General features: G+C 40.5%; 1 protein-coding gene across 1 annotated transcript in view; it reads right to left on the bottom strand.

Moving 5' to 3' along the window:
- Positions 1–12,728, bottom strand: part of PCCA (propionyl-CoA carboxylase subunit alpha) — a 223,243-nt gene that overhangs the window by 148,843 nt on the left and 61,672 nt on the right. Inside the window, exons 8-9 of the mRNA XM_083610671.1 lie at positions 11,203–11,239; positions 7,634–7,712 (exon numbers count right to left, since the gene is read on the bottom strand). Of these exons, the coding sequence (XP_083466797.1) occupies positions 7,634–7,712; positions 11,203–11,239 (116 nt within the window). The remainder of the gene's footprint in view (positions 1–7,633; positions 7,713–11,202; positions 11,240–12,728) is intronic.

Raw genomic sequence — 12,728 nt, 5'->3', positions numbered from 1 at the left:
GCACATGAAATATTTACAGCAAGTAAAACAGGAAAAATGATCAGCACTATCTTCTGTATCTCTCCCTGTGCAATACCAATTACAAAAATCAGTTTGTGTGTCTGAAGGGAAGTGGGTAATTAGCTTTTCTCCTTGCCCTTATGTTGTGAAGAAAGTTTCTGACATATTGTACCAAGGTTACCAATGGTTATTGTACAGTTTGTTTTAGGATCTGTATCCTATCAAATATGGCGCCACTGAGCATGCACGGCAACTAACAACATAACATAATAAATACCAGTTTAAAAACAAAAACGGGTGCAGGAAAAGAAAACAGGTCCAGCAGACTGGAGGATGGGGGAAAGGAATCTATGCCAGCTTACGAAATCAACATTTCCTGACCTTCCCTCAAAGGGCAGTTAAAAGAAGTGTGTTTTTTAACTTACTACTAAAAATAAAACCAATAGTAAGTACCACAGTGGAGGTGCCACTACAGAGAAGGCTGTGCTCCTTGTGTTAGTCTGGCCTCTCACAAAGATAAAACTCCGAGAAGGCATACAGTTGGAGACACTGTCTAAAATAATATCTAAATGGCTTTCGTTCTTTCATTCAGCCATGCTTACCCAACCTGTAAGATCTCCAGACAGATATAATGTGAGTATAGTGTTGGAATGTACACACATTCAATTAAATGCTTGTAAAATGACATGTCATGATCAATATCCCAAAAAATGACTAACAGTACAATTTGGTCTTATGTTTGCACCATCTTATTCAAATTTTGTACCTATATGTGTATATCTGGAGGTCTTAGAAGTTCAACAGGCATACCTGGTAGGCATACCTAGTGTTCTATTAGATAAGACCAAAGGTCCATCTACTCTAGAGTCCTGTTCTAGGCACATGCAGCCACATGCTTCCCTGAAGCAAAAATGAAGGGTATAAGGGTCTCTTTCCCTCTGCCTTTGAAGGTGGTATTCAGAAGTATCTATGGAGAGCCCATTTAGTTATCATACCCAATAGCCATTGTTCACTCTTCCTTACAGAATTCGCTTTTGAAGTAATTTAAACTAGTGGTTATCACCACATCCTGTGACAATCAATTCCATAAAATTAATTGCATTGTGTGAAGATGTACTTTGTCCATTCTGAATCTTCTGCACATCCATTTTCTTCCAAAACCTGACAAATTTCATAGCCTTACCTCAGAGGGAAGGAACACCAACCCCTTGATCAAGTTGATGGCTCTCTTTTGCACCTTTTTCAGCTCTGCACCTTTTTTCTTTTTCTTTTCTTTTTTTTAGGCCAGGAAACTAGAACTGTTTTCCAAATGTGCCCGTAACATAAATTTGCCTAAGCCCGTTGTCTTTTCAGTCTGTTTTCAAATCAACCCTAGCACAGAATTGGCCTTCTTCACTGCCATCGCACCAAGTTGGTGTTGCATAGCTTGTCCACAATCCCCAAATCTCTTTCTGGTCATAGAAGAAGAAGAAGAAGAGGACGACTTTGGATTTGATATCCCGCCTTTCACTCCCCTTCAGGAGTCTCAAAGCAGCTAACATTCTCCTTTCCCTTCCTCCCCTACAACAAACACTCTGTGAGGTGAGTGGGGCTGAGAGACTTCAAAGAAGTGTGACTAGTCCAAGGTCACCCAGCAGCTGCATGTGGAGGAGCAGAGACGCGAACCTGGTTCCCCAGATTATGAGACCTATCTGAATTTGCTGGAGTAGAGATCTGATCTGATTTTGCTCCAACATGTTTATACTAACCTTATACTACCACTCCAGGCTACCTCAGAGATCACCTGAACCATTATATCTCAGTTTGATTGTCACTGGTCATTCCCAGAGTTCTGGAGGCTCATTTGACAACAAGAAACCATGATTGTTTTAAATCATGATCTCTCGTTTGTATGTAAAGACAATTCAGCATTAGAGGAAAGTGAAACTAAACTCTTTGCTAAAGTCCTTTTCCCAGCTGTGTAGGAAAAGGGGAACAAGATACAAGCCCAAAGCATCATTTGGGCTCATTCTAGTTCATATACATAGCAGTAACTCATGGTTTAGTGACGCAGGCAACATCCTGTGACAGAAAGTTTTTTGGAAATCTACCAATCTATAACAAGGGTTTTTAAAAAAAGAAAGTATGTAACAAAGCAACATTTCAGATGACTTTTTTATTTTAAAATTTATCAGCATGTTAGAGGCAATTCTTGTACTTTAGTTTATTTTCAATTTAGGAACATCTGAGGCAATCACCCAATTATCTGTTACTTAATTGTTAAAACTCTTTATCATACCTATTTACAAACATTTGGCATCATTAGATCCAGTGCTACTTAAACTGTGAGAATGAAAGTGGTTTAATTCTTTGGCTTTCTTCTATATAAGCATTTTGTTAGATAACATGTATAAGTGACTTTAGTTAATTGATGCATGAGTTAATTAAAACTATTGATTACAGTGCTTTGTTTGTTGTTTTCTTAAAATCAATATGCTTAATTATATAATCCATAAATCTTTGAAGCCTAGATGTATGCGCTTAACCAAAACTAAGTCTTAATACTTATTTTCAGTTCTGTTTGTCTCCATTTGCCTCTTTAAACTTGGCCTGCACTTGTCAAGGGAAGGGAGGGAATACAGCTTGCAACAGCCCCACAGTGATTTTTCCATCATTCTATGTCCTCAGAAAGTCTTAAACTGGCCCAGCTCTGCTTTTGGGGTGGAGGGAAGGATGCAAGCACAAATAGAATAACCAGATGACTCCATCTGTACACTAAGGCAAGGGCAGTTATGGCTGCTCAATGGGATCAAGATGTTTAACATTTCCATTAAGGCACTGGTCTACAAGTAGTGTGGCATGACCCAAATCAGGGTCATGTCTTGTACTATATAGGGGTTGCAACAGCTGCATCACCACCTTCCTCATTGTTTACATTTTAAGAGAAGATGAAAATACGAGAGAACAGAAGCCAAAAAGTTTTTGGGGGGGGGGGGGGAGAAGAAGAGAGGAAGAAAGACAGAGATGTGCACGTATGTTAAGAAAAAATAATAAATGGATCCTATTGTTGTCTGTCGGTGCTAAAGTTAGGCCTATAATTTGAAAAGGTTAAGAGACAACTGCACCATGCCCTTGGGAAGCAAAAAAGAATGGATGGCTGAAAAATGATCTACAAATATTTTCCATTTTGGCACAGCACTACAACAAGTAAGAAGAAAGTAAGAAGAGAACGTAGCTTGCCTTATGCCTACTCTGACACCTTACGGCAGTTTTCCTCAAAAGGTTTAAATGAATGTGATTAACCCTCTGAAAAATAGAAATCTGTGCAACTAAATGCTCGTGTTCTTGCCTACGTTACAGTGCCATGTTTGTATAATGATGAAAACTGATTTATGTTAGATCCATGTGGCTACCAAGTAAATTAATTTATGAATCACACTGATCTTGAGAGGAAATTGATAGGCATCTTATCTAAAGCCAGGCAAAAATAAAAATGGTAATTTTTTAAAAAACCAGGATGAAGAAGCACCCTTTTCTTAAGAACCCCAGCACCAATGTCTGAGACCAACACACAGGCATGAAGACATTGGGGACAGGGACTGCGTATGTGCCCCAGCCCCTCTGCGTAAACCACCCAATATGGCAACTCTTCAAGCATAAACTGTGTTAAGGGGCAGTGTTAATCCAAAACAGATTTTGTTTAGCCCCACCTCAAAATCCCTGTTTGGGGGCTTTCTGCTACTTGCTACTGCCAGTGATAAGTTTTTCCACTCACTTGGGCAAAGCCGGGCTCTCCGTCAGAACACAGCTCGCCATCACAAATCCCACACCTTTATTGAAAATATTTTTACTTCATCTTTTTTGAAGTCCAACATGGCTTACATTACAACATACAGTGGTACCTCTGGTTACGAACTTAATTCGTTCCGGAGGTCCGTTCTTAACCTGAAACCATTCTTGACCTGAGGTACCACTTTAGCTAATGGGGCCTCCCACTGCCGCCATGCCGCTGGCACGCGATTTCTGTTCTCATCCTGAGGTAAAGTTCTTAACCCGAGGTACTACTTCCAGGTTAGCGGAGTCTGTAACCCAAAGTGTTTGTAACCCGAATACCACTGTAATTAAAAAGGTAACAAGCCAAGCAGATAAAGCACAACACACACACACTTAAGCTTCTGCACACCATCGAAAACTATGAATATGTAGTCCTGAGGTAGCATTGGGGTGGAAGGTTCACAGGCTATGAAGGACTTGCTCACAAATTTATTGACAGCTGCTTGGATTATTATAAACTAGGAAGTGGAAGGGGCAACAGAATATAAAATGGAAGAATGGTATAAAGAGGTGTGAGATATAGCTAGTAATGCTAAATTAACATGTGTCATTAAGGTAAGACGAGGAATATGCAGGAGAAATGATTTTGAGGAGATATGGAGGGTGTTTGTAGAATTTGTACTGTTAAAACGGAAAGGGGTCAAACCATTGGAAGAGGTAGGTGTTGAAATTCTGGGAGGTTGGATTAGTTACAATGGAATGGTCTCGGTGCACATTTTTATTCTTATTTATTTATGATTATTACTTTGTCAAAATAAAATCAAAATTTTTAAAAAAAACCTGTGAATACATACAATGAGGAGATCCCACTAAATTATTTAGGAACCAATTTAAAAGTGGCTCCCTTTTTCCTTCTTGGGATGCCAAATTGCTCCGTCCTACTGTGCTGTGTGGTCTGCCGAGTGAGGAAATGATGCAAATGCAAAGCCACTAAAGCACCAGTGAGATGAACATCTGGCACAAAACAGAGATAAACAGTGAATAGGAACTCTGGGGCTTTCTACAAACAAGGCAAACATCACTAGCTGTTGATCTTGGGCGTGTCTGAGCCTTTCAGTCAATGAAAATTAGCATGTGTAATTAAAATTTGTTGACCCTGGTTTACAGCAGTCTTTATTTGGAGAATTCCCGATCCACTGTCCCCTTCCCCCAGCATTTTAAAGCCACTTAATAACTTTGGTCATGTAAAAGTATTACCGGTATGTTACATTCATTTCAACACCTGGTGAGCTTCATGGCTGATTAGGAATTTGAACACTCATCTCCCAGGTCATAGTCCAGCACTTAAACCAAGAACAAATGTCAATGTGGTGAAGTGGTTAATCTCAGTCTCATGGGTTGGTGAAACAAAGAAACAAACCACAGTTCAGGTTTGGACAACACAACAAGCTACACTATGGTTTGTTTCAGCTGCATTGACACTGTACAGGGGAAGAAGCCCCGGCAAATTTGAGGTAAATTCACAATAAAACATGGCTTAAGGTTTACTGTGGCATGCAAACAAGCCCATAGGATGAAGGATTAGCCTTTTCTAGCCTTTTGAAGGGATCATGCTCAACAATGGGTAACTAAAGTACAGTGGTACCTCAGGTTACATATGCTTCAGGTTACAGACTCTGCTAACCCAGAAATAGTGCTTCAGGTTAAGAACTTTGCTTCAGGATGAGAACAGAAATCGTGCTCCGGCGGCGCGGCGGCAGCAGGAGGCCCCATTAGCTAAAGTGGTGCTTCAGGTTAAGAACAGTTTCAGGTTAAGAACAGACCTCTGGAACGAATTAAGTACTTAACCAGAGGTACCACTGTATTTAAATATTGCCCTGCTGACTTAGAGTTCTTTACCCCATGAATGTTAAAGCCATGCTTGCAAGCCAGACAGCAACTCCAAACACAAGCATGGGCTTGCAAACATGTGCACGGAACTTCTTAAAGTATTGTTTACCCTGATGTGCTATATAAGAAACTTTGCAGACTAATCTTGTTTTGGGGGTCGTGAAGCTTTGGAAAGGACAGGACTCAGAAGCACCACTGAGCACCTGGATCACATCATACCTATGAATAACTGATTCACAGCATTCATGACCACAAGATGTGATTGTCACTATTTATATGTCTCTCCCTCTCTCTTAAAAAAAATGTTAAATAAACTTTTTTACATCGAAGCTGCTTAAGGCTAAGGGTTGTATATCCAACACTGAACAAGAAGCACCCTTACCTTTTCCCACCCCGACCTAGCCACAGTGATCCATGCAACGGTCACCTCCAGGCTTGGCTACTGTAGTTCGCTCTACACAGGGCTGCCCTTGAAGCTGCCCCAGAAACTCCAGAGTGTAGGGATATCGCGGAGTGGGGAGTGGGGTCCGGAGGGAGCACACTTCCCCACCAGCAGGCAGCCACGTCTGCCTGCACGCGTGACCTTGGGGTGCAGGGAAACACCCCCCCCCCAGACAAGCCACAACTGTCTGTACATCGTTCCACCCATGTCTGACCTTTTGCAGTCTCAGAAGTCAGCAGTGTCCTGTCTGTAACATTTTCCTTAGAGACCTTTTGTCTCCTACGTCATACATTGAGCAAGGGGAAAATGACGCTGTGCAACAGGAGCCAAAATAGCTCTGTACCACCCCACGATTTCGGGACGGAAGATGTGTAAAGGTCACAGCCCAAAAATGTATTTGCCTAGCTTGCATGTTTGTCTCAATAAAAGGAGGCTCCACAGGAATGGTGGTAGCTCGCTCGCTCGCTTCAGACCACCTGTGTGCACCTCACATCATGATCAACACCTGTCTTGGGCCTTCACTTCACCAGAGGGTGCAGAATGCAGCAGCGAGGCTCCTCACGGGGTCTCTGCATATTCACCCAGTGCTTTTCCAGCTGCACTGGCTCCCGGTGGAGTACAGGGTCAGATTTAAGGTGCTGGCTTTGACCTTTAAAGCCCTTCACGGCCTAGTACCTACAGGACCGCCTCTCCCGGTATGCCCCACGGAGAGCCTCAAGGTCCATAAATAGCAACACCCTAGTGGTCCCGGGCCCTAAGGAAGTTAGATTAGCTTCAACCAGAGCCAGGGCCTTTTCAACACTGGCTCCGGCCTGGTGAGACCAGGGCCCTGCAGGATCTGATTTCTTTCCGCAGGGCCTGTAAGACAGAGTTGTTCCGCCTGGCCTTTGGCTTGGAGCCAATTTGATTCCCTCCCTCTCTTTCTTTTTCCTTTTTCCTTTCTTCTCCTGTGATGAGGCTGCATTTTAATATTTTAATGTTTCAATATTTTCATTGTTGTATTTTTGTTTTTAAGTTGTATTCATTAAACTTGTTTTTATTATTGCTTGTTAGCCACCCTGAGCCCGGCCTTGGCTGGGGAGAGCGGGGTATAAATAAAAATTATTATTATTATTATTATTATTACTACTACTACTATTATTATCCCGCTCACACAACCAAACATCCCATTCCCTTCCCCGCATACCCTCCCCAAATCTGCTACAGAGGGGCCCCAAGTCTCTGGAGCAGATTTTCAGGGTATGAATGGGACAGTGGGAGAGAGGAGAGAGAACATGCTTCAAATACTAGCAATTAGAAATCATAGACAAATCACTGGGCTTTTTTTTTTCTTATAAGACATTATTTTAATTCAACTTACAGTCAAAATGAATACGTGTATAACCCCAGTGTTTAAAAAAACTGCTAAGACATGCCAGGGGACAAGAGCAGAAACTGTTGCATTTCAATCTGCTGTTTGATATCTGTTTGACTGTCAGCTCACAGTGGTTTAATGGGGTTTTGGAAACAGCAGTATTCATCAAAACTAGATTTTGGACAGCATCTCACCTGGTCTCTTCATCATCCCACGCAATTCTCATGCCTTTCCCACCACCGCCTGCTGAAGCCTTGATCATGACGGGGTAGCCTAGCAGCGGGGAACAATTAGAAAGGAGTTCAGACTTTGATCAGTAAGTCATACAGACATGACAACTGACCACATGTCCAATAACAGCGAACAAAACAATAGGTTTATTAAAAAGCTCTTAGTTGGGAAGGGTACTGCCAGTACACTATCATTAACGGTAACTAGCTTCTGAATTTCAGTATATCAAATTAAATTAATAAAAGTGGATATAAACAGCAAATCAAAGCTACAATGGTAATACTGCACATTCTTTAAAGTATGGATATGTCGCCTTCCAGTCAAAAAGTCCTAAAGAAAGCTATATTTGGGGGGGGGGTTTCCACAATCTCAAAAAAATAAAAAATATAATGAACAGCTGAACATGACAGGCAGGGGCAACTAGCCAAGAAAAGAATCAGTAGCACTGTTTCAACTAACTTAATCCAAAAGCCACACCTTTGCTCCTCATCAAAGAGCAATTGGTAAACTAGTCAGGCAGGCCTCCTTGGGAACGATGTTCCATAGCTATACCTAGGAAAGTCTTGTCCCAGATCCCCAAGATCCAAAGCCCAGATGGTGAAAAGACAGATCAAAGAGACTTTAGTTGCTCAGCAGATCACACAGAAGACCTCAGAGCCGGTTTTGGCAAGGCTGTCCCCTCTGCTTCAACCACAGAGCTGGCCAGCAGCAGCAGTGTGGGAAGGATCTTGTAAGCTCAGGTTTTGATAATGTTTTAGTGTGGTTTCATTTTTTTAATTACTTTTTTACTTGTAAACCACCTTGGAATGCTTTGTAATCCTAAAAAGGTGGTAGGAAGACAGCATAACAATACTACTAATAATTATTTAGGATTATGGTTTTTTAAAAAAGAGGAAGAGGAGAAGGAAGCTTCGTACTGTAAAGAAGGCTTTAAAAATACTGTGGTTCCAGTCACATTTTAGGGCCTTAGAGACTGAGTCCAGAACTTTGAACTGGAGCCCCAAAATGAACTGGAATTCAATGGAAGAGGGAGGTACTTCAGGCTTGAAGGATCCATTTGATTTTTTTATTTGGCTCTCAAGATCCAGCAACCAGAACCAGGTACAAAAGATACACACTTAAAGTGCTATTTGCATAGGAATTTATCTTGAGTACCTGAACTAGTTCTTCCACACATGAAATTAACTCTTGGCTACCCTCTCCCCAGCTATCTTAATTTTCAGCATCATAACTTGTGTGCATGAGTGGGGGGTAGTCATTTGGTTACTGGCATTTTTCATAGAACAGGGAGTCATAAATCCTTGTGATCTACCGCAACCACCCAGAAACTCATCTACCTTTTCCCCCTCCTGAGATAAGACTCTAGAGGTAATGTCCTACAGCACAACCCTAACCATATCTACTCATAAGTCCTACTTGAATTCAGTAGTGCTTAGTCCCATGCATGGATGTAGTGGTGGGGGGGCAGCTACCCGCCCAAGTAAATACATAAAAATGCTTAACTAACCGACTGCATCACAGAGAGCTCAATTCTGCCCCTCACAACATAAATCCTGGCTAGACCCATGCTCCCATGTCAGTTGGTTACGATTACAACCTTATATACCTATCAATGGTCATTTCCCCCATGTTGTATGCCAATTAAATATATGGTATGTCTCTCTCTACTTCTTTGAAAGTTTCTAAACAGAGGTAAGATAGCCATCTGTCAAGGATTCTTAAGCTGTGATGATTCCTGCATAGCAGGGGGTTGGAACAGAGGAGTCTTGGGGTCCCTTGTAACTATGATTCTATGAAGAGGCACACCTTGGAGGCGGGAGGCAAGAAGACTTACGATTTCCTTTCTGCTGCTTTAAGTCTCCTCCGAAGGAGAGATGGGGGAGCCATCTTTGAACCTAGCCTGCTGAGAATACCTTGCATCTCTCAATTGCTTTTAAGCTGTGGCTTCTTGGAGTACAGCAAGACTAATACCTGTGATGGTATTATTGTTTTGCCTGTTATAAAGTACAGAGGTGAATCAAATTTCTATTTTTAAGGGTTGCTTCCAGCTAAGTTTAACTTAGACTCATCAAAATTAATGGACCCAAGTTTGCCATGTCTATTAATTTCAACGGGCTTACTCTGAGTATGTCTAACTTTTGATACAACCCTGTCTAGATTATTAAACTGTAATGTTGAATTTATCCTATGTTTATTAAATTGTTGGTTTTCTCTTATTTGCCTTTACTGATATAATTTTTAACATTTTTAAAAACTTATGTATTTTGATGATGCTAAAGTTGATTGTGAGCTGCTTCAGGAAAAGTGGAATATAAATGAACTTAACAAAAGGTTACTTGGGTGACTTTCAAGCTCTTGCCCTTTATCAGAATGCAACCCTCAGAAATGGCTTTTTCTAGACACAAAAGGGAGAAAGGTACAACTTGCTGCATATGAAAAAAGGGAAGCAGTCCACTATATTCAATTCACTCTCACATTATTTCCTTCTCCAAAAAGTACTGGCTTGATTTACACCTCTTACATGGTTGGCTATATGAAATGCAACCATATAAGGGCTGCAGCAATTTCAGGACATTATATTGGGTCTTATAGTAGCAGACGAAGGGGATGGGATGCAATGGCATAGGGTGTTGTAGTTCTTTGCTAGAATGGTTTGGATTATTTGCTATTTGAAACAAGCCTTCACATGACAGTCACTTGTTTGAATCGGACCTATATTACACTCCAGTCCGAAAATGCATTCTTTTAAATACTGATCATTCATCCTTAACCACACAAGGCTCAAACAAGCTTCTAAATTGAAAGATCAGTTTCACCCAGCCTCCCTGGTCTACCTTCCAGCACACTGTCCACCACACAAAACACTGGCCAAGAGTAAGACAAAGTTTGATTAGGTTCATACTCCGCAGGCCACCTTACAATTTCACAAAATAAAATGTGCCTAAGAAGAACTACTTCAGGAACTCCAAAGTGAAATATTTCACTCCTCTTGAAGAGCTGCACCTATAACTGCACCATTTTTTAAACGTCCTGGTTTCAAAAGTGGTTTCTCAAATAAGATTGGAAGGGGCATAATATGAGGCAGAGGAGTCTTCTACTGTTTGGGGAGTGAAACATTGTATGGTTCATTGGTTGCTGGTCATAGCCTAATTTACAAAAACAAACAGCATAAACACAATTCTATCAGTCTCCTGATAAAAGATTAGCCATGTCTTAGCACCTTATGCACAAAATTACTCTTTCCCCTTCATATAAACTCACAAAATGCTACCCTTCATTTAATCAGATTTATGATTACGAAAGCTTGCATCCTGTCTGCAATTTAAGCCTCTAAAATGCTGCCTATATCACAAAAATATTAAGAATTAAAGAGACCATTAATGCTCAGATTCTTCCAGTCCTGAAGGCAACTGAGAATTTTAAAACTTAAATCATTTTTTTTCCACAGGGACTACTTATTACACAGTTAATTTAGTCAACAGCATCTTCTGAAAGGCATACAAATCTCACCATAGCCAATTTAAGAACTTACCAATTTCCCTTGCAATTCTGACAGCTTCATCTGCATCCTGTAAAAGCAGGAAATTAGACCCAACATTAATCCCATCAGCTACTGCACTGTGTCTCTAGGGCAGTCGTATATTGCGCTACTGTCTCCTCCGATTCATTTAATGTTTGATTTTACAACCTTCTGACCCGCTTCATTCAGAGGAATGCAAAATTAATACCATAAGTGGAATGTAAATTTTACCTCATCGCTGCATAATACTCAGGCTCTAAGTAGCAAAGAATCAGCTGACAGGAAAAGTCAGCAGGACTACAGAAGGATTTCTCAAGTTGCCAGAATTTAAATTATAGAATTTAGATGGTTCCACAGAGAAGTCAATATCATAGCATTGTAACATATCATCTGTCAGCTTATTCCTGTCTTTTCAGGTACACGTGTGTCATGTTTTCCTGGATACAGTCAGCAGGGGGAGTTGATTCTCTATTGTTTGGCTAAGCTTCACAGTCAAACACAAGTCTTCTAAAAATTCACTGAAATATTCAAATAAAGCACAGTATACATAGGTGTTTGCTGAGTTCCCACCCTTTTTTAATATTTCAGAAGCGGAAATTTTTAACATATATTAAGACTCCAGAAGAGCACTTCAAACACACAATCACTTCATTACAGAGGCCAATAAATGTTGCATTTTTAAGTGATAGAAACTCAAAAGTTTTTTCTGGTAACTTTAACATTATACTTTACAATTATTCAAACACTGGATTTTGACATGTGGATGGCGAGTATTATGTATCAATACAAACAGCGTGCATGGCCTAAATAATGATGAAGGATAAACAGCGATATCTATGATATAGTGGTATATAAATGTGTACACATAAATGGAATAAGCAAAAGCATCTTATGCCGTTGGGATGGCACATTTCTTTGAAATCACTCACTGGTTAATTCGTTGAATAGACACACAACATATTTTTCATGTGGAACTTCCTAATCCCTGACATTTCCAGTTTAAAAAATAAGAATCACATAGCAAGGCTAGAAAAAGCCGCTGATTCAGACCTCAGAGATACGCTACCTACCACAGTAGTGTGTGTGTGTGTGTATGCATATACACACAAACACACACTCTTTGGGATATGCAATGTTATCTTCTTTTAAGCAGCCTAGTAAGGTATAAGTGAAAAACATCCTCAGTTACAGTTCAGTTTCTCAGCAGCAAGTAAAGAAAAGACATTCAGAAAATGAATGCCATATATTTGGTAAACTTTCCCATCACCCAAATAATGTCTTTCCATTATGCATTACTATATGACATGTTAAGCATTGGAAGTTGTTACAGGAATTCAAAGTCCATTCAAATTTGCTAATATTTGCACTCCTCTGTAACATACATTTAAAAGGTTTAAGTAGATTGTATGTCTGGAAACCCCCAGCTGCTGTGTGAGGCTGAATCCATGGGGGCTAACCTCTGAACATTAAAATGAAAACTGATATTTTAAAGCATTCAAAGCCTTCCCCCCCCCCCTTTTTCTTTTTCTAAAGAAAAA

The sequence above is a fragment of the Podarcis filfolensis genome, assembly GCF_964270895.1.
Source record: "Podarcis filfolensis genome assembly, chromosome: 4".
Taxonomy (NCBI): Eukaryota; Metazoa; Chordata; class Lepidosauria; order Squamata; family Lacertidae; genus Podarcis; species Podarcis filfolensis.
This window is presented reverse-complemented; position numbering and strand designations above follow the sequence as displayed.